Source organism: Vespula vulgaris, chromosome 5 (genome assembly GCF_905475345.1).
Source record: "Vespula vulgaris chromosome 5, iyVesVulg1.1, whole genome shotgun sequence".
NCBI lineage: Eukaryota > Metazoa > Arthropoda > Insecta > Hymenoptera > Vespidae > Vespula > Vespula vulgaris.
Window position 1 is genome coordinate 6,109,493 of NC_066590.1, and position 27,884 is coordinate 6,137,376.

The following is a 27,884-nucleotide window of genomic DNA, read 5'->3' on the forward strand; positions in this document are numbered from 1 at the left end:
AAACTTCTCGTGGAACGTCTTTGCGCGAATGAAAGAACGAAGTCCAGTGTGCGAGTTAAAAAGGAAAAAGGGATAGCAGGAAATAAGAAACGAAAAAAAAGAAAACAAAATAAAAAATAAAAGTGAACAAATAAAGGAACAAAAAGAGAAAAAATAGAGAGAGACACGACGTTCCCTTTCCTCCCCTCTTTTACTTCCTTTTCTACGCCCCTTCACTTATGTATTTTTACTCTTGTATTTCTTTACTCTTTGTTATATATATATATATATATATATATATATATGTATGTATGTATATTCCTTTTTTATTTATTTTCTTTTCTCTTTTCTTTTCTTTTTCTCTGATTGTTTCTTTTTTTTTAACTTTCAACGAGGTTATTAAAATACTTGAAATATCTCGCACCTGTTTCACGTTTCTCTTTTTTCCCCGAATTTATTACGAACGGATATAAATTTATCGCCGATCTACTTGTTTCATCTCACGCAGCGCGTCGGTTGATTCGTTCTACGCGGTTCGGAGTTGAAGGCCCGACTGACGAAAACGTACGTAGAAACTCGGTACGAGCGAGGGCGCAGGCGCCTCCACTTCTCTCGCGACGATCTTCTTCTATTCCTCCTCCTCCCCCTGCTGTTCCTCCTCCTCCTTTTCTCTTCCGGTCTGAACACTCTTTTCCTTATCCCCTCTTTCTCTCTCTCTTTCTCTCTCTTTTTCTCTCGCTTATTGCATATCTCTTTGTCTCTTTCTCTTGCTCTCTACCACACAGCATCCTTCTTCCTTGAATCGTCCAACCAAGACTCCTTTCCTTAGACACTCTACGTGTCCACAGGGCACGCTGGCCCTTCGGCACGAAAGCAAGTCGAAAGCTAGGAGTACTGAGCTCTCCGTACTACTTTTTCTCGTTTTTCTTTTTTTTTTTTTTGAAGTTCCACGACTACTAGCATAATTCAAGAGGAAAGGAAGAAGACCGAGTGAAGTGACTACGAGCTCTTAGTATCACAACAAAGAGTAAGAATTTCGATTTTGTTTTCTTGGAGGAAGACACATGATTAGAACGATTTCTCTTTCGTTATATCGAATTTATTTTTTCTTTTTTATATTATATTGATCGACGTATCTTCGACGTGTGAAAATGTCTGAGAAGCTCTGACAAATCTGAAATTCGTCACGATATTGTAGAATATCCGAAAGGTATATCCCTTTCTTTTCTTTTCTTATTATCTTTTTCATATTCTTCCATTTTGGTTCAGCTTCTATACCATCCGCAAAGCCAGTCGGATGTTCGGTTCAAGCTCTCCGACAGCGGCGTGTAGGAGGAAACCGAAACTTTCCTGAAGGCGAGCAATCAGAAGTTTGGAATTACGAAGATGACAGATTGAAAATTCGTGAAACGAAGCGAACGAAGACGTTTGTGCAGGACGGATCTAATTTTGCGTGTAGCGCGACGATAAACCGATCTATCTTGGCTAAAGACAGATAGGGTTTTGGGACTTTTCTTCGTTTATTGAGTTATTCCTCCTTATCCCCGATTTTGACCATATTTTTGTATCTCCCTATTGCCTTTTTCCACTTTTACCTTTATTTATTTTATTTTAATCGAACAATCGATCGAGAAAACACAAAGTCGAATTCAAAGAGTCCCTCTAACGAGAATTCTCTATCTAATCTAATTGACGTGATTTCATTAACCGATTCCTTTAGCTTTTTCTTTCTTTTCCTTTTTTCTTTTTTTTAAATCCCAAGTGTCGTTTCTCGTATAAAACGCTTTGATTAGTTTCGATCGCTCAGTGGACTCTCTTCTATCTTCGTAGACGTACCTATCTAATGCAAATTTCACGAAAGAGGCTTCTGCTCGAACTATACAAATCACGTTAGCAGCTTCAGACACGCTCGCCGTTATCGTTTAGAAGCGTGCGTTACACACGAAGTCAGCCGCGTAGTAACACGTGCCAGTGTGATTTCGACGAAGCATCCTCGTTTCTCTCAAATCCCAGCCTCAGTCCGTGTCCCCCTCTCCTCATTCATCCATCCAACCAACCACCCACCCACTCATCCATCCACTCACACATACTCCTGCCTTCGTTCCCCCTCGCTTCTCTCCCCTTAGACAGCACTCAAACCGCTTTATATCGTGGCATCGACGCGTTCCATCCTACGTGCCTTTCGAATTTCATCCGCGGCGTGATTATAATAATAACGCAATCACCGAAAGTGCGGCTGGCCAACACCATAGCGCCATCGCGATTACTTCGTTACCTGTGTACTATTTTTCTCGCGTCAAGAACCTACGCGCGGAAGAGCGTTATTACGAGAGGCGAGAGAAATATATAACGTATATAGCCATGTAGGTAGATATGTATATGTATATATACGCGTATCGTAAAGGGTTCGTTCACTCCCTCTTGCTCTCTATGTTCTTGATTTATTTCGCTATCGTAATTTCATAGTGTTAAAAGAAATTCCATTACGTTGGAGAAATTTTGTATCTTTTTTAAAACTAATAATAATTGTCAATAAGTCCTAACATCTATTTTCTTACATCACTTTTCTTTCGATATTTCGAAAGTAATAAGTAGAAAGACGAAATATTAAAAAATATCTCTGAGGTTGGAAACAAACGTTGACAAGCTCAGAAATATCAGCTAATTTATTCCTATGATCGGTCGTAAAGATCCTTCTAATAGTTATATACGATTTTTAGAACGAACTTATGTATTACAGATCGTAGATAATTTCTAAAACGATCGAAGATCCGTTTACATCTCGCAGATGCTTTCTTTTTTCCGATTTAGTCGGTCAAACGAACTCGTGTCTCTCGGTATATTCCGTCTTTCGCCGTTTATAGCACCGCAATTGGCCCTGATCCAGAATAACTCTTTACTATAGTTCACGTGACACTCGATTATTGGAAGAAATAGCGTGAGAAGTATAAATAAAGCCGGTGGAAGCGACGGAAGTGGTATGTCGAGGCCAGAATTTCAGTTTTCCTGTGAATCTCCCTCTCTCTCTCTCTTTCTCTCTTTCCTCTCTCTATCTCACTCAGCATTTCGATCTGTATTACAAATCGTTTTGCTAGAGAATAAGTGCGCAATCCAAATTTCATTTAGACGAGCTTTTTCCCTGCCTTCCTCGATTTGGGCGCATCGCGATGTAGGACTTGATTGGAATCGATTATCCAGCAGACAAAATTATTTCAAAATTTCAATACGAATATGAACGTATATCAATATGTAATTCTTTCTGTATTACTAAAATACAAGCATTCCGACTTTCGTTGTATCGATCTTTCGTAGGGAATGTTGGGGGAGAATGGGGGAAACCGAATGACTGATGTATTTGTCATGCCAGCAAAAGATCAGATAGCCAAAAAAAACAACTTTGTACACAGTTAGAAATCTTAATTAGACCTTCAGAGATTCAGAAAATAGATTATATAAATAAGTCAATTCATCAGTTCAACACTGAAACTTTTCAACTCGACAGCTCTTATCTTAGCTTTTTCGACATTTCGATGAATTGTCTATATAGTAATCGAATTATGGTAAGAAAAATATTATCGAGAATGGCGTACATTCGTGTGTATTCATTAGATGGTATCAATGAAATATCATCGTTGAAAACGTCAGAATAATCCTAAGAAATTATTTATAGTTTATCTTAAAAAAAAAAAGGAAAAAAAGAATATCCAAGTTAGAAGTATCGTATAGATGTATCATATTACTCGATACAACGATTGTCGATTATCGAAGAGTTTGTATAGCAATATCGAGGGACGCTGGATTATCGGAAGAAATTGCGTGAAAAATATGAATAAATTCGACTCGACGTATTCAACGATCTATTGGGTGATTTCGTGCAGTCGCTTTTCGGCTGATAGCTATCACCATAGGGGGTACAGAATAGTTTGAGGGTGTTATCGTGGATCTTCCGAAGGATGTTCGATCATAATCAAAATTTATTGCAGAGAAAGAATGAGGTGAAAGGAAAGAATAAAGAAACGGGGAAAATCGATGAATAAAATACAGAAAAGACGTGATTTTCAGTATTAAATTGGACACTTTCTGGTTTTGAATCGTTTCGTATTATTTCGTGCCGTTCGGTTGTCCTACAATAAATCCATGGCAATCAAATTTGATGTATAGTCTATGTCCACGAGGTGGTTATTCGATGTCTCGGTTATATAGAAAAGAAAAAGAGTGGACGACGAACATGAAGGCTCGTTTGTCGATCAACGTAGATGATATACTCTTAACAAAATTCTATTTTCTCTTTTTCTCTCTTTTTATTTTCTTTTCTATCAATAGGATAAGTTACGCGTTTTACCTATAATAGAATCTAACTCGATCAAGAGCAACATTCGATAGCATGCCGATACTCGACGAAGCTTGTCTAATTGGCCCAAAACTCGAAGGTAGAAGCGGGAAATTCGATTCGAATAAAGTTTCTCGCCTATTCCTATCCATCTACTCGTCTACTTAACTTTAAGTATAAGTTTTTTCACTCGTTCTTCTTTTTCCTTATTACTGGTTTGACTTCTTCTTATCTATTTTCCCTTTTCTTTTCTTTTTCTTACTTATTATTATTTACAATTAATAATAATACTTGGACTTGTTCTTTCAACCATGCCTACATATACCCGATGAAATTTTCTACCAAGGCATTCTTGCGAAGGTAGTTCTAACGTTTTTATAAGGCGCATAATTTAAAAGGTGCGACCGATTTTAATCGTACTTTTTCACTCGCGGAAAAATTTCGTTCGCGTGACTGTGTCGAAACGAACGTTTTTTCTCATACGCGAAAAAACCATTGGTTTCGTGTTAACAGGATAGAGAGATCGAAAGACGATCAGAGAGAGAGAGAGAGAGAGTCAGCTGATTTCGGTCCTTTAAATTGCATCCACGCCCAAAGTGCCGATCTGCTAGGTAATAACGATATCAGCCACGTTACGCGATACCTACCATTAGCCTCGGCCACACGGCTTCGATATCGATTTGGTTGACCTTTCTACGGCTCTCAGAGCAAAGAGGGAGAGGAAGGGAGAGCGAGAGGGAGAGGGAGAGAGAGAGAGAGAGAGAGAGAATGAGAGAAGGATAGAGAATATTCGAGAGAAATTTCAAAACGCCGTCTATTAGTCGTCATCGTCAGAGGAATAACCGAACCGTTGAAAAATTTGTCGATTTTTCGTTGGTTCACACCTTCGACATTGAATTATTCATTAAACCCACTCGAGCTTGCTCTTCTCGAACGGCTAGCTTTGTCCTTTGGGCGCAATCAAAATGTTTCGAATGAAAATAGCACGACCGTGAATTCTCTTTCTGAATTCCTCTTTAAAGAGGAAACTTCACTTTTAACTGACAGTGTCGTAAAGTCAAAAAGTCCGAACGACGAAACGGAATCGGAATAAGTTTTGTGATGGAGTTTGTGATGAATCGTACGGAATAGAAAAGGATGACGAGGATTAACAATAAGGGAAAGTTTATAGCACAATTTGTTCGCTTTATATCGTTCCCTTTTACCTTTATTTTCTCTTCTTCGGGAATTTGCTTCGGGCTAATCTGAAATTGACTGATTTATAAGCTCCTGTCCTTTGGAAAACGAGGACAGACTTCCGATGGAGACAACGGTAGAATGACACTAGAATTTTGCAAAGATGGAGAAGCTCTAGGTGAGGTCATGTGTATCACAAGATAGATACGTCTGTGTATATTTGTGTTAGTGTATGTATGTGTATGTCATGGGATGGGTGTGTTTAGTTAGGAGAGACACGACAAGGAAGACGTGTCGGTCATGCTTCTTCTATTCGCGCGTTTCCATGTAAGTAGCTATGCGTGACCAGTGGATAGCATCGAGCGACAATGCTATAGATATGATGATGTGTCTCGTCCATGAGAAATTAGTTCGCAACACGCACGTCGTTATGATACTCTCACTGTGATTAATTTCATTGCGTATGTACGATTAAACTTATTTGTCAATAAAATGCATTTTTCTACTTCTTTAAAAAATAATTCACCGATATATGTATAACATATATGTATACGTTATTCACATGAATGAAAATGAAATTATTATACTCTACTAAAACCTTTAATAATTCTTACATTTTATTTTATATAAAATGATTATCATTTAATATAACGAATATTACGTATCATTATCGATCGTCAGTTTCGTTAACGTTAGATAAATTTCAGTTATATTTCATCGTCGAAAGTAAACGGTTTTGTTTCGTACGGATCGATTAAAACGGGGCACACCCTATATATAGGTGAAGATGCATACGCCACGGAAAAGCTGCTGAAAGGTTCGCGCACGCGTCGTGAAAATGGCCTTTAAGTGGTACCGCACGCTTCCGAATCCCAGGAAGATGAGGAGATAGAGATTGGAGAGCAGTAGGAGAGCAGTAGGAGAGAGAAAGAGGAAAGAAGGGAGAGAGAGAGAGTGAGAGAGAGAAGGAGGAAGGGATAAAGAGAAAGAGTGAGAGTGAGAGAGGGAGCTTTCGACCGTAAGGACCGATCGATCGTCGATAAATCGAGATTGGAATGCAAGCACAGTACTCTTGGTGCTGTTGCGCATTGGTTTCGAGAGTGCAACCAAAGCGCGAATTGTTGATACCTTTCTCTCTCTCTTTCTCTCTCTTTCTCTTTCTCTTCCGATTTCTCTATGCTGACAGGCCAACAACATCCAAGTCCTTTTCTAATAAATTAACACTGTGTGAAAGAGAGAGAAAGAGAGAGGGTATAGTGTGGTGGATAACGCGGAAAATATGGAAATCGTGGGAACAGGTCGCGTAACCTTTTGCGGGCGCACGTTTCGCGCTTTGAACGTCCATTTTGCTTCGTTTCCGGTTATCGTGCGCTCGATCCGACGAATAAATTCTCTTCTTCCGTTTCCGAAAATGCATCGTTCTCTTCGACGATCGACAACCTACGAAATTAATTTTCGTTATTCGATGCATTCAATTGTAATAATTTTTTTTTTCATTGTTTTATTTTATTTTATTTTTTTCACGGAAAATATGAAATTTTGGTCATAGCGTTTTTAGGTGAATATGTATTCGCGTATGTGTTTACGAATATACTTAAATAGATATTTACGTATACGCATATACGTATGTATGTATAATATGTATGTATTTACGTACAATATATTTCATATTTAGCTACGTTTTACGCGTATGTTTATTTTTTTTTTATGTACAGTATGTATATTTTAGAGTGAGATTGTATATCTTTTTTTCTTGTTTACCCTTTTTTCCACTTTTTTATCGGTATTCGATTTGTTTGATCAAAATAATATTTTATTGAATTTCTCTCAACCTTATTTACATTTTAGATGTATCTAAAATAATCTGCAAGTATCTAGATTATGTATATCTTTTCCAGATCGGTTCGAAAGATTTTCAAAGAAAGAAGATATAGAAAACGTGCTTCTACTTTTAACGATAAACCTTTCTCACCTCGTCGTACCGCCTATTGTTCTACCAAATTTGCACTTCCTCTTATTCGTCTATCTTTTATTCACTGAACTCTCATGGATTTAACAGAGAACCATCGCTCGAAGCGATAGAAACTCTGCCTTAATTGCTAAATATTCTCATCCTTTCCTTTAACGTGATTCCTCTCTTTAGGACGTTCAAGTTTGCATAGCTCGTACATTCGTGAAATAAAATCTATTCTTGATTTGATCGGTGATCTTTTTAAACGAGTTACTTTTATAATTACATACGTTTTCAAATCGATCGAATTAATTAATTCGATTGATTAATACAATTCTTCTCTAGTTTTACTTTCAAACGATATTGTATGTATATATGTGTGTGTGTGTGTATATATATATATACATATATACATATACGTGTCATCGAATATGTATGTGTTATCGGAGATTCTACTTGCTCTTTTTAGACGGTCATGCTAATCAGTATGACACTGGCACCGGATGGAAGTTGAAAACTGACGAGATATGTCGATCGTCCTCTCTTCCTCTCTCTCTCTCTCTCTCTCTCTCTCTCTCTCTCTCTCTTTCACGATGAGAACGTTAAAGTCAAGCAAAAAGAAGAGATAGAAGGTTGAAACTTGCAAATGCATGCGGAACATCGTAGGACAAACTGAGCTCGTCTTCTCTAACGATGCGTATGCCACGACTAGTACGGCGCAATTAAAGTATTTCAGATGTGAATTATTTATGAACGTAACAGAAAAGTGCTTGGGGTTTCCAAGTTAGATAGAGTGAAAGAGTGAGTGAAAGAAGGAGAGAGAAAAAGAGAGAAAGGGAGAGAGAGACAGAGAGAAACTTCGTCGTCGTCATCTTCTCTTCGTTGAGAAGAGATTATGTTCTCGTCGAGTAATATATCGAACAATACGTTTACTCTCTCCATCGTCCTCTGCTCTCTCCCTCCTCCATCTAACACGCCCATCATTCTATCCCCGTCATTCGTCCGGTTAAACGACACATTTTGTTAATGTACAGTTGTACCCTCCATGGTAGTACACTCCACCACGTAATGCTTTCCCGTACATAATACGATTTCTCGAGGATCTCATAAATTTAAATCATCGGCCGACAGGTTTTGTCGGGCCTGAACTTTGCCGCTACATTTACGAATGAATTTAATCCTACGGGAGGACCCACACTGACAACTTTTGCTGGATTCCCTTTTACGTAAAATATCCGATTTTACGAGTGTACAACCCCTTTTTTTCTCTCTCTTCCTCTTTTTTCTTTTCTATTCTTTTTCTTTCTTATATATTCACTTTGTCGGATTTCTACTCATTCGTGTCCTAAATTTTAGTATATATTTCTTTCTCTTTTGTCTATCTTTCTTCTTTTTCTTTTCTTTTCTTCTTTTTTCTCCATCTTACCATTCGTCTCTTGTATGTGACGTTTGTGGACTATAGTTTTATCTCTCTTTCTTTCTTTCGTTTTTTCTATCTCTCTTATCAGCTGCTAAAAATTCGCTGCTAATACAAAACGTCAAAGGTTGTCCGGCGAAATTAGATTGGATCATATCCATCATCCTTTTCATTTATTTTCTTTTATTTTATCTCTCGCTTTTCCTATCTCTCTTTCTCTTTTTCTCTCTCTCCCTCTCTTTCTTTGCTTTCTCCCTTGTCTTTTTTCTCCCTTTTATCGACAACTCGATCTACTCGATTGATGGTATATTTAATAGATAGGATGTTTCTGAAGCAGCAGAGAGAAAAATTTCTCAAGAATATTCTGTGTATTTATTAAAATTAAGAGAAAAAAAGAAAAGAAAAAGAAAGAAGGAAACTAACGAACGTAGCTTCGCAGAAAATCTGTAATTTTTTCTTACAAATATGTATTTGAAGAAATCGAAGAAAGAAAGAGAGAAATGTTCGTAGAAAATCGCCTTTTCTTGGGTCGACCAATGCATGCTGATAAACCCGCTCGGAGGAATTTAAATCTTAAGATGCCGTCGAGGGAACACTTTCTTTCTTTTCGGGCTTACTACCCTCCTCCCCACGCCACCCCTTCCCAATCCTTTTCCGTACCATTCCCAAGGATCTATTGCACTTTGACGATTTATTAACCCATCTAGAAATCATTCGGACATGCCGACTTTCACGAATTTCTTTCCTCTTTTGAAATTGTTTCTTCGTCGTCCGATGGAAACTATGAAAGGGGATTGTATTACAGCTAGGTTTGATCGATCGATTCGATTTCTTACTGAAATATGATATATACCTCTTTACGTTGATATCTCCTAGAAAATTCTTCTTTAACGATTTTTTAACAGCAATAGTAATAACAATTATTACAATGATAACAATAACAGTAATAATAATGATGATAATGATGATAATGATGATGATGATGATGATGATGATGATGATGATGATGATGATGATGATGATGATGGCAAAATAAGATCTCCTTATATTAGATTCGTTGTTACAAATGTTTCAAAAGATTGGACACCTTAAAGGTATAAAACAGAGAAAACATAAATAAATAAAAAGAGAAAAAAAATTAATAATAATAATCGTAAATTGTAGCGTACGTTTTGAAGAACGACAAAGGAAGAGTCTAATAAAATTTCGTTGAAAATTGTCTAAAAGGTAGAAAGGAAGGTTCGTTCGTACATTGGGACGAGAAGACTGCCTTCGAGAAAAGTCAGTCGAGACGGATGAGAACCAGAGAGTGGAAAAGAAATAAGCTTGAAAGTCAGTTCCCTAGCGTTACTCTCAGCTCGCGTTGAGAAAAGTTGCGAGCCAACATAACCAAGCCACGACTTTGAAATGTTCATTGCTGAGCAAAAAGATTTCTCTCTCTCTCTTTTTTATTCTGTAATGCGTGCGAGAGGAATACACCATGGAAAAATAATTTACAACGAGAAATTAGTTGGCAAACTGATACGGTTCGCTAAACTTACCTTTGCAATATCCATCAGATGATCACGTCGTCGAGAATAGTAGTCCTGGAGAAAAAGGAGGTCAATCTTATCAAGACGTTGTCGTTCCATATCATCTCCAATCTTCCAATCGGTCGATTCGATATATCGATGGATATATTTTCTTTACTTTTTTTTATTTTTCATCAGTTTCAACAATTTTTCAAGTTAATTCGAATCGTTTCATTCTTCGATTTAATGCGATCGTATTTATATTAAATTATTTTCATTCAATCTTATTTCAACGGATAATCATAAATATCCAGTATCGAGTTTCTACGTTTTATTTTAAACGTTTGGATTATATATTTATATCGTAATAAATGTCATTATTGTAAAAAAGAATATTTTAGATTAAAATAATTCGTTTGGAAATTATAAATTGTGTTAATTATAAATAAATATATTTAAAAATTTCTTTTAGAAGATCACGAAGGTTAATTTCGCACGTGAAAAATTACGAGAAATCGTACGTGTTCTCGAGAAAAGAAATGATTCTCGAGAGCTTTGAGTCGTCTTTCTTTCCTTTCTCTTTCTTTCTTCCTGTTTCTCTCTCTACATCTTTCTTCCTCTCTTTCTCTCTCTCTCTCTCTCTCTCTTTTTATACACGAAATTTACCGTGGAGTTTCCTTCAGAATAATTTTATTAGTTACTTACGCGTTGTATCGTTACCCCAACGTTGCATTATAGTAACTGCTTTACCGTTATGGAAAAGACGCTAGTCCGCCGTTGGCTAAACTTGTTCGGTCCGACATTCTTGAAACTATGGGTTTGCAAACGCAAATGCTATTTATTCTATCTTCTTTCCCTTTCTTTTTCATCTTTTTACCATTCAATTTTTTCTTTCTTTTTTCCCTTATTATCGTATATCCTTTCTGTTTTCTTTTTCTTTCTCTCCCCCCTCTCTTCCTCTTTCTTTCTTGCAATATAATGTTTCTATCGAATAAAAGTCAATTAGAAATAAAATTCATCGTAAAGATTTGAGATCGTGAACGATTATTTTATTGATCGCGATTCGAAAGGATACAAGAAATATTTGTGGTAATAATAAAGGTTATTGAACAATGTTAAAATAGTCGCTATGTCTGTCTAGTAAACGTTTCCGAGTAGTCATAAATAAAGTGTGAATATAAATAAGATAAATTGGTTAGCATCGTTAAATTAAACTTGCACAACAGTTACTTGTTCGGTTGATTCCTTCGTTGGGGATGGTTGTTGGGGTACTTTCAATACGTCGACGATTTGAGGCGTGACGACGATAGGTGCACTTTCCTCAGGAAACACGTATTCTTCATGATTTTGAGAGGCTCCAAAATAATGTCCAAAGCTCTTGTAATGTGTGTGATCGTGACCATCGAAGGAAGAGTGATGATGATCCTCGTGATGTTTCTGATGATGATCGTGGCCATGTTTGTGATGATGATCCTCATGATGTTTATGTCCTTCGTGATGTTTGTGATGTTCGTCATGATGATGTTCCTCGTGATGATCATGATGATGTTTGTGATCATGGCCATGCTTATGTTCTTCCTTATGTTCGTGTCCATGCTTATGTTCCTCGTGATGATGGTGTTTGTGTTCCTGATGATGGGAATGATGGTGATTCTCATGATGGCCGTGATGATGATCCTCCTTGTGCCCGTGCTTGTGTTCATGGCCATGTTTGTGGTGATGGTCCTCGTGATGATCGTGTTTGTGGTCTTCGTGATGACCGTGGTGATGCTCTTCCTTGTGTTCGTGCTTGTGGTCGTGTCCGTGCTTATGATGATGATCCTGATGGTGATGATGTTTGTGATCCTCGTGATGCTTATGCTTGTGATCGTGGCCGTGCTTGTGATGATGATCCTCGTGATGACCATGGTGATGATCCTCGTGATGACCGTGTTTATGCTCGTGGCCGTGCTTGTGGTGATGGTCCTCCTTATGTTCGTGCTTGTGATCCTCCTTATGCTCGTGACCGTGATGATGATGGTGATTCTCCGTTTCCTTGTGAGTATGATGGTGATGATGCTCGTTAACGTGGTGATGTTCGTGATGGTGGTGATGCTCGTTATGGTGATGATGCTTGTGATGATGATGATGCTCCGCGTGATGTTTGTGCTCCTCGTGATGCTCGTGTTTCGAATGGTGCTGATGACCATGGTGATGCTGATGCTCGCCGTGATGTTTGTGATCGTGTCCATGTTTGTGCTCGTGTTTATGTCCGTGTTCGTGCTTGTGTTCATGACCGTGATGATGCTTATGATCCTCATGATGCTTATGACCGTGATGGTGGTCGTGTCCATGATGATGATGATGATCTTGGTGATGTTTATGTTCTTCGTGATGCTTATGCTCCTCATGATGGTCGTGATGATGCTTATGATCGTGTCCATGATGATGCTTATGACCGTGATCGTGCTTATGCTTCGAGTGATGATCGTGATGCGAATGATGACCATGATGATGATCGTGATGATGACCGTGATGATGACCGTGACTGTGATGAAAGGAAGCCGAATGATGACTGTCGTGACTTTTTCGTTGAGGATTAGCGAATGCGGGTGTCACGAACGTAATGTGCGTTCCCGCTACATCGTTTCTTCGAGCTTGCATCAGAGGTTTCGAAGACGTCACCCCTGATAACGTCCCAGCTCCGATGCTCGAACTACCGTATCCATTGTGGAAAGAAGACAGTCCATTTGAATCCGTGAAAGGTTGGAAAGTGACTCCAGTGAGTCCACTAAGTTGTCTCTTTTTCAAGTTCTTCGTCGGTTTTTCAATGACATCTTGCGATTGAGCCGGCTCGATCGGATGAAGCTTTACCAATTGATCCTGATTTCGAGTTCTTGGGTCCTGGCTGTCCGCTACTGTCAACAGTAGTCCGACGACCGACAACCATGCCTAACATCAAAGTGAAAATTTTTTTATCAAACATTTCGAGAATCGTACAATGGCTTTTGATAATCAAATCGGATATTTAATTAATGAAAACTCACGAATTCGATAATCGATTTTTTTCATTTTCCTTTCAATTATCTTTCCCCGACATGTGATAATAATTATCGACAAGAAGAAAAAAGAATAAAAAAATTAGTGGAAAATGATCGAACTATGAATCGACGAAATGACAATGAATCTTGAATATCTCGTTTCAGTACTGACACGACACGGTCACCAATGCTAATTCTCTCGTTCCATGAATTTCGAACGTGGCTATAACTATCGGACATGAACAAAGGACGAGAGTTCTCTGATATATTCTTTTTGAAACGCAAACGTTGGTGCGTTTAATAACTCGAAATTTAATCACCAGTCTACCGAGCGATCTATGGGGCGGCTCGTTAATAATGAGGAAACGTTTAAAAAACTTTCTCATGGTTGAAATTTATTAGAAAGAAGTTACATTTATAAAAAATTTTTTTACAGTTTCTCTTTTTTCCTAAAATTAATTTCTTTTATTCGTAAACGATCGTATTTAAATACTCTTTGTATATTCGACTGATCTCCGGCAATTAAAATGTAAATTACATCACGCGTATTTATACAAACAAAAAGAAAAATCATTTATTCGTAATTCATGCGTATTTGCGCACAACAACACCGGAATCGATTTAATGCGAATCGAGAATTATAACGAGAAACGTTGATGTAAAATATTCAAACTGCTATTTAATCTTGTGAAATTGAATAATTCCTATGAGAAAAGTATGAAAAAGAGAGAGGGAGAGAGAGGAAATTGAACGAGCCGCCATATCGATTTAATAGTGCGAACAAATCCAACCAGCTACTCAAATCTTGAAAATATACAATTTCGAGAGAGGGACGACTTACCCAGTTGGCCATGCTGCTGTTATTTCCGGTCGCAGCGAATGCGTTACTGGATGCCAAAAGTTGCTCGGTACGTACTTTTATAGATGGAAGCGTACTCTCCGTACTTTCTTCCGTGCTAAGCACCAATGTCGTTTACGACGGACAGCCTAATGTTTTAATCGTCGTCATAATGCGCGCCCGAGCGCAACCGGCCCAGCAAACGATCGCAAATGATCGAGAACCTCTTGCATTTTATTCGTTGCGAATGATCCATAGGAACCTTACTTCCGGCGAATTAAAAAAGTCTTTCGCGAGTCTGAGCTCATCGAATGATAAAAAAAAAGAAGAAGAAGAAGAAGAAAAAGCAAAGAAATAATCCTTTCTCTCCTTCCTTTTAATTTAAAGCATTCCACCGTGAAGGATACTTTTCGTAAACTGGGAGAAAATGTTCGGCTAATGAGTGAAACGATTGATATTTTAGACATAAAGGAAGATAAAGATGAAGACAAAGATAGAGAGAAAAAGAAAGAGAGAGAGAGAAGGGGGAAAAGAAGAAAGAAGAAAATAAAAGGAACGAGCCAGGAGAAGGAACTCGACGAGTTGGTCCCGCGATCGATCGAATCACCATCGATAGACGTTTCCTTTCGTCGATTTCATTGGCAATAAATTTAAATGTTAGCCTTTTTCTACGAACGAAATCGAACGATTGATCGGAAAAGAGATATGTGTGTGTGTGTGTGTGTGTGTGTGTGTGTGTACAAGTATATATATATATATATATATATATATATATATATATATATATATAGTCATTGCGGGTAATCGATGTGCGTCGCTTTGATCGTAAAGAGGTCTACGAAAGAACGAAAGGAAAAAAGAAAGAAAAAGAAGAAGGAAATATATCAAACTTCTTCCTCTTCCTGTTACGTCGTTCGCTCCTCGTTAGACGATCTTTCTCCTTAAAGGGATTTTCGTTTTCTTTGCCTCTTTGGTTCGTTCAATTATCGCAAACCGTTTCGAGAACGATAAGAGAAAAAAATGATAGAATATTCGATTGACTAGTCGAACGAAAAATTAAGAAAATTCATAAAGTTAGTAGCTAATTTTCTTTTCATTTCGAGTCGATTTAATACTTGTTTTATTAAACAACTATTTCTATTTCATTCTTTTCTCTGAAAGAATTTCGTGTATCTATATAAGTACATACATACATATACAAACGTGTTTCATTTAAACCGAGCACACTTCCTCGCAATTCTCAATGGTACTCGCAAAATTGTGGAGGTGGTCGTATTATAAATGAGCGTTGACGTCTCACTCACTCGCCGTGGACTTTCCACGTAAACGCGAAGTTTCAACGGTGGAAAGTAATTTCGAGAAGAGGCTACGGAATTGCTGTCGCGTGCCACGAATTTTGAACCCTTTTAATCCGACCCCCAGCAATGCCACAAATTTTCGCTACTGAGCCAAATAAATGTTGTTGCATATTTTGTCAAGTTTCTCAGACGTTACAACGAAATCCTCTTATTACCTTACTTCTTTTTTCTCTTCCTTCTTTTTCCTTATTAAATCTTTATTTTTCCCAAAGGACTGATGACGATTTGAATTTTAATAGAGCGCCGAAAAATACGTGCGTTGTCTCGTTGATTTATGAATTCGGCAGAATGGATACCAAATTAAAGGAATGCACGAGAGTGGATGGTATAGAAAACACGAAATATTGTATTCATCTCGACGTCAAAGTTGATAAAGCACGTTCAATGAAATGACAGAAAAATTACGTTATAACGTTGCACGCATGTTGGCAGAGGACGATCAAATTTATCGTATCGTTCACGAAATAACGCAAGTGATTTTATTGTTTCTATTCATAGCAATGTAGCGAGTATCGTTGGATGTTTCTATCATGGAATCGAAAGAAAGAGAGAGAGAGAGAGAGAGAGAGAGAGAGAGAGAGAGAGAAGAAAAAACATGAATAGAGTTTAAAAAGAAGAAAAGAAAAAAAACGATCGTTCTTTCGAAACTATTTATTTTATTTTATTCGTTTATTCGTTCTCTCTTAAAAGATAACTCTAGAGCCGTAGTGAATAAGTTAAAAAAAAATAATCTGATGTTTGTAATGTCTATCTTTTCCTTCTCTTTCTCTCTCTCTCTTTCTCTCTCCCTTTCTCAAGAAAGAAAGAAAGATATTTCATTTTCTCCTTTTAGTCTTACTGATAACGATAGCAAGTAGAAAAAGATTTGGAAGAGATCATTCGGTGTTTAGTGAAATTCTAGAAAGCAGATCTTTTGTGGTTATCAACCAAATGTTTCTTTTTCTCTTTTTCCATTTTATCTCGATCTCTCTTTTTCTCTCTCTCTCTCTCTCTCTCTCTCTCTCTCTCTCTCTCTCTCTCTCTCTCTCCGAAGTAGACACATTAACGGTGCTCGGATAATTATTTCCGCACGATTTTCTCTGCGCGTTTCACCACGGTTAAGCAGAATTTATCGAACGAGTCGAAGGGGAAGTCCCCGCAGACTTTGAGACTCGTTTGAAACGTAAAACAGGATATAAAAGTGAATAAAAGATAGAACCGATGCTTTAAGTAAGATTGGAGATATAAGTCGATCAATCACCGACATATTATATTCAATTAACTGAACGTCGACTAACTCCTTCGATATGTATCACGTTATTAACGTTATTTTACGTGCTTTAAATGTTTATCGGACTCGTAATATTTCTCAACGATATATTAATTTGTTATTCACACGCGAACATTAAAGATTATGAATCACGAAGGGAATAAATAAAGCGAGAAAAAGATAAAAGCGAAAAGAAAAAGATCATTCCATCCACATCTTTCTTCGAACGTCGACGGGTCCTGCAAAAGCTACTAAACGCCTCTCTTCCACCTTCTCTCTCTCTCTCTCTCTCTCCCTCACACACACACATACACACATACATACACACACTTTCGATCTCTCGAAGCACGCAAAAAGAGAGAAAGAGGGAAAGAGTAGGATGAGGTTGAAGGAGGAAGGGAGTATCTACGTTATCGATTTAAACATTAGCGTCCTACTACGATAATAGAGCAGCCGTTTATGTACACACGGGCTATCTGCCCTCGTACCATAGCTATGTCGGCTATTAAACGAGCTTTTCCCCATTTTTTTTGTCGTCTACTCAACCTCTTCTCTCTCTCTTTCTCTCTTTCTCTCACTCGACCGCGTGCCGCTGACGCACAAACGTTTCCCTTCTGAATTAATCCGCGATAATTCGTCATCCCTTTTCAAAAGAGATATAAAGGGAAAGAGAGCGAACGAGATTTGTACAGACCGCGGAATTAACTCTGATCTCCTTCGGTTCTTTACCTGACGTAAAAGCTCGTTACTCGATCATCCGTAATCGGCTGTAATGTTTGCCCGATCGAGGATGGTAAGCTTTCGTTATATATTTTTATTTTCCCGTATGAATGAGAAGAAGGAAAGAAAAGAAAAGAAGAAGAAGAAAAAGTACATAGATACTGATATATTAAATTTATTCGGTTTATATTATTTCCAATTGGACGTTTATGAGCATCAATTTATTTAAGTAGGTATAGTTAAAGAGGGAAGATATGATAAGAAAAAAGAAGAACACTCGTTATTTTTATTGTTTCATTTTTCTTTTTGCTTGGCGATAAAATAGTGAGAGAAAGAGAAATGCCCAAAGCCCCCCTATTCGCATTATTTTAACATCCACGTGTAAATTAAGAAACACGTTAAGTCCGAGTCTTCCATCGTACCTTTATGGAGATGAAGAGATAGAGAAAGGGAGACAGAGAGAAGACTGAGTCGGTGAATTTACATTCGAAAGAGAAGGTCCGTTAAATGGCAACGAAGTTGGAACAATTTCTTCCTTTGTCTCGAGAGGTTCGCCGTCGCGAATTTGGTAGTGGATCGCGTGTCAAATTATACGAAGAAGAAACTTACTCTTGGGACGTCTCTCTCTTCGAGCGCGCTCGAAAGTACTCCGCCATTTTCTTTAATACCTTTTTCTTTATACAAACTAATCATACGGTAAGAATGAGGATTTTCGATTTTATACATTCTGCATACGTAGTGTAATTTATTCTGAAGGAGAAGAAAAAAAGGGAAGATAGAAAAAATAGAAAAAATAAAAAAGTTATATCGCTCGCGACGTGAGAATCATTTTTCGTGCAGCCTGTTGCACTAGAAACTTTTATTCGTTTTTCGATGTCGGCCCATTTTATACAAATATTTAAACAAAATTATCATACCTTTCGTTTCGAGCGATATTCTGTCTCTCGAAGGAACGTGTTGCATAATAAATCGAGATTGAGATTTTGCCTCTCTTTTTCTTTCTTTCTTTCTTTCTTTTCCTTTTCGTTCAGGACGATACATTCTGTTTCTCTCTTTCTCTTCTTAGCACGTTCTTTCTTTCTCTCTAACGAATCGACTTTACTTCACACCCTTAGCCGAGAGAAATCGAAGAAAACGAGAAGAGACGAACACGACTAGCGTTTACTTGGCGTTTCGTTAACCGAGAACACGTGCTGATTACAGGGAGTCTTAAAATCATTAGACAGTAAAGGGGAGGAAGAAGGGCAGGAAGGAAGGAATTTCCTGTCTACTTTCTCCTTTCTCTCTCTCTCTTAAAAGAGAGAAGAGAAAGTTCTCTTTCCTTTCTTGAGGAATGTAGGATTCCAGAACAGGACTTCGAATCCTTGCAAGCTTATTGGCAAAAGAGAAGCGACAGTCGGTATCTACAAAGGCACGTGATCGTTATCGTTATTTTTGTCTTCTTTCTTTAACCGCATCCTTTCTCTTTCTCTTTTTTTCTCAGTGCATCTTTCTTTAGAAAATTACTGCCAATTTCAATCGTCCTTTCTTGCTCGACGAATCTGTCCTCTTTGTCCTTCCTCTTTAACTCCTGTCTATTTTGTTCCATCTCTTTTTCTTCCTGTGTTTCGTAACTTCGATCGGTTATCGGTTATCGTTGCCCTCATTGTCTGACAACGATTTGACGAGATGGCCGATACAATTTTGAAGCGAAGTCTTACAAAGAGACGCGTAGAGAGAAATATCTTGTGATACCATTTCGAAGGGACTAGTAAGGAGAATCCATTAATCTCGTTGAAAATGCTGACTAGTGTTATAGAAGGAAAGGAGAGAACGTTGCTTTGGTTCAAGTAAACTGAGATTTCTATGAGATTAACTGTTTATTGTAAAAATACATTGAAATACATTTCTAGTATTAGTACAAACGGAAAGGGCAATCGAAATGAAAGAATAAGAGAGAACGATTAATCGATAAATGAATGAAAATCATATTCTAAGTCATTTTAAATATACAATATTTCTTAAAAAAACGATATTAAGGCTCGTTAAACAGGTAGTTTTAACGTACTAATTTTCTCCCCCACAAAAAAAGAAAAAAAAGGAAAAAAAATATCCTAAAACCCATATTCTTCTTCATCGTACCCCTACGCAGCAGTATCATCGATAACAGAATTTGTATAGCGGTTAAGGTAGTAAAGTAGATAATATTAGAAATAAAAGTCGGTGGAGCAGAGCGATAGCCCCAGGGGTAAAGGGTCCTCTAATGGCTCCATGATTTTCCTCTACCGGAGTTTGCTAGCAGAGTTTCCTTTAGAAGCAGTAGCAACGGGACTAGTCGGTAGAGAGACACCGCATGGGATTAGACCATACAGGCCATACGTTTTAAAGTCTACGTTAGGCTCAACCACGTGTATCCAAGAAACTCGTGCAATCCTATTTTCAATTCTATCTTTCTCTCTTCTACTCTTTCTCTTTCTCATATATAGATAGTTTCCGATCGAAAGTGTACGCACGACCACCACCTGCTTTCTTCTTCTTCTTCTTCTTCCTCTTCCTTTTCTTTTTTCTCTGGCCTCGCATCATCTCTCTTTCTCTCTTTGTGCCGCTTGATTTACGTCTTTGCCAAAGTTTTATCGCCCCGTCTATCAAGTCTGGCCTTTCTCGAATCCTCCGGAGGATCCTGCTTCCTCCGTTAGTACGATTTCACCGGTCGACACATCGAAGGATTCGGGTCGCACTTAATCCTATCCTGGGACAATTTATGTTTGGACCGCTTATAAATTACCTATATAGGTCTATATATATATATATATATATATATATATATATATACACACTCACACATATACATACGTATCGATACCTATACATATAGATCGTTGTTATATATATACGTCGAAACCTTCCCCAGTTTGTACATCATATTCCAGCCTATTTGTCTTTAGGTTTATTCCAAACGCTTGGCCCTCTCTCTTATCGGGGATACCCTCGTTCAGCCTAGTAAATTTGGAATATTTAAGGTCGATTTATCGAGCGTTATGTAAAAATATATCGTCCTAGTCCGAGGCTACTTCTCGAATCGAGAGAATATTTTATCGAGTCCATTTGTTCTTTTTTAGATCGAACCCTTTCCCCTCTCATTCTTCTCCTTAATCAATCACAACTCCGATCGATTTTTACCTAAAGTAGGTACGTAATATAATATGAAAGAGATTCGAGACTCGGTTTAAGTCCTTTTCCAGTTCAGTCTTTGTTATATCGCTTATCGCAATAGTCTACGTCTGCCAAGTAAGAAAGAAGCTTCAAGAAGATTCGCATTTCCAATCCCAGGAGTCGCACGGTCAATTAGGTTCGGCGTTCGTTTTCTTGAAAGTCGTCTCGTTTCATAGTCACGAGGAACTTTCCGAACGTTCTCTTTCTCCTTCTTTCTATCTTTCTCTTCTTTCTCATTTTCGCAGAACGTACTCGCGGGAACAAAGAATCAAAGTAGTTTTCCTTGGCTTCGAATTGACCGGCCCCACTCCTTCTCTTCACCACTCTCCCACCTTATAAATATTTAAATCTAATGAACTTTTCGAACCGTGTAAAACCTAGTCCCGAGTTTCTTCCTAATGGACAATGGCAACGATATCTTTGTATGTGTATATGTCGTTCGCCATACATGCGATCAGACGATCACTTTGATTTTTCACAGTTCAAGCTACGCTTTCAAATCGTATCCATTTTGTGACGAATAATTGGATAGGAAAAAGGTAAAACCATTTATTTATCTGACGACGATCGCTACCTCCGATTCGACAAATTCAAGAATCAAAGCTATCGATTGCCGACACACGCCAACATGTCTGTTACCTCACCGTTTCGAAATAGGTAATCCTTCTCACAATTTTGCACTACGATTTTCGACGCGGATTTTACGGATTTAATCTATACATTTGATCGCATTTACCTCGTGTATTTTTTTTCCATTTCTCTTTTTTCACTTTCTTTTTTCCTTTCTTCCTTTATTTATTTATTTATTTCGAATATCCCCTATGATTTCTCTATTGACTCGTTTCATCTCCTGTTTGTGTTAAATATTGTTATAAATTATAAACGGAGAATAGTTTTATGTTTATAAAAAAGAATAAAACGTAAGAAATAAAATCATGTTATTTTAATGATTGAAAGATGACAAATACAAATGTTATGATCAGTTAAATATGTACAAATAAAAGAGAGAACAAAAGTATATTATAACTGCAGATTTTCTACTAAAATCATAATTTAATATGATGTGTGTGTGTGTATATATATATATATATATATATATATATATATATAATGATATATAACATAATTGCGATACGTTGCAAGTCATATGGAAATAATGGGCAAATAGCGCCGATGACTCGAGGCTAAAATTAATTATCGCGACGAATAACGCCCGATACACATGTCGTATAAAGCATTTCAAATTGTTATTCCCGGAATAATTTTCAAAGGACTGTGCTGTTCAAAAGAATAACAAATTTTCTCGTGGACGTTGAAGTCATGGTAGAAGTTTAACATTATTATCATTAGATTTTGAATTACTGTTGCACGTGTTCCTGCTTATTAAAGTTTTTTTGTTTTTAAATAATGACCATGTCGTATTTTGGCTCGACCCAAATACCAAATTTGAAAATGTTTCTGATGGGCGACCAATATTTGGTACCGTGAACTCAGTATAACTTCTATTGCAATGAAAATTATGATATGCATTACCATTTTTTCGAGATCGTATACTCTGCAAAAATTTCGAATGAGGATTACATATGTACATTCGCGTGATCGCGATCGTAATAATTATAAATTTTGCTCAGTCTCTTTTTTATTTATTTGTTTTATGAAAAGTAATAATCGTGTCAGGTAAGAGATTATCGTTTTTCACATTTTTGATATTATCACTGTTCGATTTTACTCTAGAATAAATAAAATCGTTGCATGAAAAGTAATACCAATAAACAAGACGTATGAATATGAATTGAAATGATCGAGCAAAAAATTGTCTGACCAATGCAAGCGTGATTCTGAATATATTTCTTTTATTTTAATAATTGTACGTGACAACAACATCATAATGATCATTCATATATTTATCATAGAGCATAATATCATAAGATTTATTTGGGAAAAAAGATACTGGAATAAAATAGAACGGGTAGCTCCATTCAATCGGTATAATTGCTTCTCGTTTTAAATAGACAAATTGTATGTGTTCCACTTACGATCTCTATTATCTATAAAGTTCGATGTAATTTCGATCGAGTCGAACTCTCGTTAATTTTTTACATTTAGGTCTGTTAGTGGATAAACACAAGCTAAACGGCCTGGGCAAATGAGAGAATTAACGTGCGTTAAATGAGAAACTTTGACGTCATAGGTATTGTTTCGAAAATTGTTTTTGTCAATCGTAACTATTGTATCTCTCTTCTTGTTCTGTTTTCTTTTTGTTCCTTCTTTTTTTTCTTTATTTTTCTTCCGTTCATTCACGATCGATAATGTCGAAAACATTCGACCGAGAGAATCCATTCAAAACAAATTAGGAAGGGCAAAAGGCCACCGAGAAGGAAGGATACGTGTCTCGAGAAGGAGAAGGAGAAGGAGAAGGGAGGGGGGAAAGAGAAAGATCACGAGTCGATATTCTCCGAAGGATCATAACAAATTCGGGTGCGAGCCTAACCGACAGTGAGGAAGGAGCTCCGCTTTCAAACCGGAGCAACCAAGAGTTGCTTGCAATATTAAGCGAGCTTTCGCTAGGGCTCGTAATTAAAGCACTGAATTATTCGTCGACTTGTTAAAGCTGGTGCGAACGTCGTTAGTACTGACGACTGGCCTCCAACGTAAATACCGACTTAACGTTCCTGAATTATACGTCCTGCTGTTCTTCGTTGGAGGAAGATCGTTCGATTTTTATGATGTAAGTTTCATTCAATAGATTCATTCATTGTTTCCGAAAGAAACGCCTACAATTAAATTCTCACTTTTCTTTTCTTTCTTTCTTTTTTTCATTCTTATCGTATTTTCGTGATATTCTATAATATATAGTATTATAATGTGTAACAATAGTTTACTTTATATACGTATTATAAGATTTACATTATTGTAAGGTATTTGTAAAAGGAAATATGAATTGTAAACGTAATATTTCTAACAGTATGTATTTGTTCTACATAAGAATTCAATCTATTGTTACACTCTTATATAGCTTATGATATTTTATTTACTCATTTCGTAATAGCGTTCGTATACCTCGACTCAAATTAAATTAAATAAAAATTTATAAGTTACTATAGTTATAATTATAATACTATAGTTATAGATATAAGTTACTATAGGTAAAACATATAATATTATTTCTACGAACATTGTAGGTTATTACGACTTTATTTGTCTGTAAACGCATATACTATAAATGTAACCTATATTAAGAACAAGGTCAAATCAACAACGTATCTTGCTTCGATAACAATTTTTATTTACTTTCGACATCGACATGAAACGTGGCTCTCTGCGATTTTACAGGTCAAAGAATTTGTTATTTGTTTTTACAAAACAAACCAAAACAAAACAAAAAATAGAAGAAAAATATTCGTCCGTTCGAGTAATTCGTAGCAGTATCATCGAAAAGTAGCTTTTAATCGTTGGCGAGAACGATGCGACGTTTTATTTGATATTTTATCAGCATCCCACAGCAGGGATACTTTCCAAGAGGAGAGGAGGTAGTCTGTGGATTACGTTTTGCATTCGAACGAATCAAGCCGATAAACGAACGATACGTTCCGTCGATTAAACTCGATATTTTTTTCTTTTTTTTTTTTTTATTCACTCGGACCTACAAGAACCTCGTTCGAAAGGCAACGTTCCAAGTGAAAAGTTCGTGTAACCAATTCGCAGTAAGATAAACGTAAACGATTATTATTAAAATATTTCGTTTCGATATACGTATTAGATACATACGTCCTTGCTATATGTAGATACATCTACTTACCTACAATCATCAATTGCGATATATTATACGATTGATTTTAGAACGTATTATTCATATTTTTAATATTTTGTTGTAAAGAATTTTTCATAGTTTACGAGATTTATTATCAAGAGCTTAAAGTTAATTCGACATAGGAATGCGAAAGTTTAGGAGCGTCATTATTAGTTATATTTAATAAAGGAAAATATATATATAAATAATATATATTTGCATATACATTATACAAAATAAAAATATGTAAATTATATATATTTATATACGTATTTGTATTTTATACTTTGATATATTTATGAAGGGGAAATAATTAAACGCAGACGTCTTTAATTTAGATTAATAATTGGTGTGGCTTGTGGATGGACGCGATGAGATTAGAAGTTGGCTAATGTTCTAGAATCCTCAAGAGAGCTTTGAAAGTAAAGTGCCTCTCTCGACTAGGTGGATATTATACACGAGACACGTTGTATATAAGTACGAATATACGATACCTACCTAGTAGTACCTACGATATACATCGAGACCATATTGAATCTTTCATTCATTTCTCCGGACGCGTTTGTACGATTGGCCGAAAGCCAAGAACGTTAGAACGTTAACTTCTTCTCCACCTCGTTTATGGTCACGCCCAAATTATTCTTACGCCTTAAGAGGAAAAAGACTCGGCTCTCCGTTCGCGCCTTTGCCAAGATTTAAATTCTGATTTTTGAATCGTTACTTACGACGACATACATTGTACGTGTAGATATATGTATATATGTATGCGTCTATATACAGTTGGTCACAGGAATATCCATGAACTTTTTGAAATTCATTAACTTTTGAAAGAAAAATGTTCGGAATATTTGAATAGATATAGAGAGAAATTAATATATTATATAAAAGTAAGTCTGGAAAGAACTTAAAAATATTTATTATATCTGTATAACACACTAGAACTGTTTTCAGATTTCTTTTTTTTTTATTCGCTTTTTAGTATTTAGTATTAAAGTATTTTTATAAAAAATTATATATATATATCTTTTGTATTTAACGACAAATTTGTAATACTTTTCTTAGTCTAAAAACAGTTATTTGATTTTAAAAAGAGTGTTGAAATATCGCTACGACTGATTGTATGCAGATACTTACATACATACGTACGTTCTTACGAATACTGCCAAACTGCTAGGGTCACTCCTGATTTTTCATCATAACGATGTGGAAGAACCTGTATAAATATTCATGGCATATTCATTGCTGGAAAGTCATTTTGAAGTAAACGAAACCATCAAGAAGTTGGACTTTTCTAGTAGCAAGCTTCGCGTACTTAATAAGCGCGAAAATATAAATGTGACCATATTTTAACCGGTGAGGTAAGAGGTCGCATTTAAATATTCATTCGAAAAAGTGAAAGAGATAGAAAGACAAAAAAAAAGAGAGAGAAAGAAGAAGACAAGAGAAAGACCCGCATTAACTAATAAATTTTGCTTAAGTCACGACAATCATCGTCTTTTTAAACGATCGGATTGTGGTTAAAATCAAAAGAAGACAGAGAGAGATAGAGAGATAAGAAACAGAGGAAATAAAAATATTGAATTTTCCTCTTTCGCCTTCTATCAAGACGAATTTCCGCATTTATCGTGTTATCGAAAGGAAGCACGGCAGTATCCGCAACTGCTTTTAAGAGATTTTCAACGTGGTGACGCTTTCTACTTGAAACGTCTTCGCAAGTTATTTATCTTTTCCGCGTGTACCTTGGATGTTGCTTCCTGCAATATCTTGCAATATCGTTGCGAACGTTAGTTAAGCTAGAAATAGTTTGCCTAGACCGACCAGTCTTCTACGATTTCATATACGTTTTACTCCTTGCAAATGGAAACTCTCGAAATGACTGTTTCTAAACAAAAAAAAGATACTTATGTACATATACGTAAATATGGAAATAGGGAAGAAAATCGCAGATGTATCTTGACATCAAATAATATTTGAAAGTTTAATGTCTCAGCATAGAGCAAAAGATTCAGTCTCCATTCTTACTGGAAAGTGTTTTTCTGCGGATTTGAATGTAATTTTTGAATACGTCGTGTGATTCTTTTCATTTTGAAATAATGTCCGAATGGACATAACTTGATCCTATAACCTATTTCCCTGCTACAAATTCTGGAAGATCCAGATTTAACATGCAAAAGTATAGCTATTCAACTTGATGTGTATGATTCTCGGTCGAATGCGTGTGAGTGCTCGCGTGCGTACGTGCATATATGTCTGTGTAGAATTGCGTAAATTTTTATATGCGAAAAAATATAATATATGTTTTGTCATGCATAATATTTTTATATTATATGTCGGATGTAACAAATAGTAACAAATACTAAATGTCTACGATATGTTCATACATATCATATCAAATAATATCATATCATGTACTTAGGAAAAAAATTACTATATGCACATTTGCATATTTCTACTTGCATTGCTTATACATTACACATTATATAATCCTATATCTATACATGTTGAATATCAAATCCAAATATATACTGTCTAGCTGCTTAATTGCATATCATATGTATATCCTGTATCTATCAATACATTATATAAACTATAGTACCAATGAATATATATTAATCTTATACATACATAAACACACGCAAGTATGTATGCACGCATATTCGATCGAAAAGCCTGTACCTTTATATCTGAACCTTTCAGATCTTATCGCATGGAAACTATAGAAACACACGTATCCAAAAATTAGCCAAATTCGTGAAAAGACATTTTCCCATAAGAATTTTGCGAGATCCTTTGCATTACCGACGATAGTACTAGCTAACGTAACGATATTGGTTTACCATATTTCAAAGAGGTATATCGACTTCTATATAGGTATGTGTAACGTCGATATCGTTCGGTCTAATATTTCAAAGCGGTGAACCTATCTTTATACGGTCGTAATTTGGTTTGCATTACTTCGTTGTTCTCAGTATCCTTGAATCTCTTACCACGTCGTATTACCATCCCACAGAGATTTTTAAAGAATCAATAAAACCGTTCCATTCAAAGAACTATCTCGTCAATAATGAAACTCATATCTTTTTATTGATTCGCTTCGTTAATTTTATTATTGATTTTAATCATTGAAATCTAATATAGGTGTACGTTCCTCATAGATTTGTATACCTGTTATTTATACATCCATTTTACGATCTATTTGTACAATATGTTTAATTAGATATATGTACTTATAATTATAGATAGATTTATGTGATGTGCTACGAAATAGAGACGTTTAAATGAGAATATTTAAATTATTTTTTCTCGTTCATTTATACTATATAGATACACACACACACACACACACACACACA

The 27,884-nt window shown here is 36.4% G+C and overlaps 2 protein-coding genes across 3 annotated transcripts in view; both read right to left on the minus strand.

Moving 5' to 3' along the window:
* LOC127063854 (dipeptidase 1) overlaps positions 1-551 on the minus strand; it is a 49,291-nt gene extending 48,740 nt beyond the window's left edge. For both annotated transcript variants that reach the window (XR_007781501.1, XM_050994123.1), the window contains exon 1: positions 404-551. The gene's annotated coding sequence lies outside the window, so the exon portion shown is untranslated. The remainder of the gene's footprint in view (positions 1-403) is intronic.
* Positions 552-11,573: 11,022 nt separating this feature from the next.
* Positions 11,574-14,237, minus strand: LOC127063872 (histidine-rich glycoprotein-like). The gene is made up of 2 exons (XM_050994140.1): positions 14,226-14,237; positions 11,574-13,295 (listed from the first exon to the last, which is right to left on the minus strand). Exons 1-2 carry the CDS (start codon positions 14,235-14,237, stop codon positions 11,574-11,576), a joined length of 1,734 nt encoding a protein of 577 aa, XP_050850097.1.
* Positions 14,238-27,884: the final 13,647 nt, after the last annotated feature.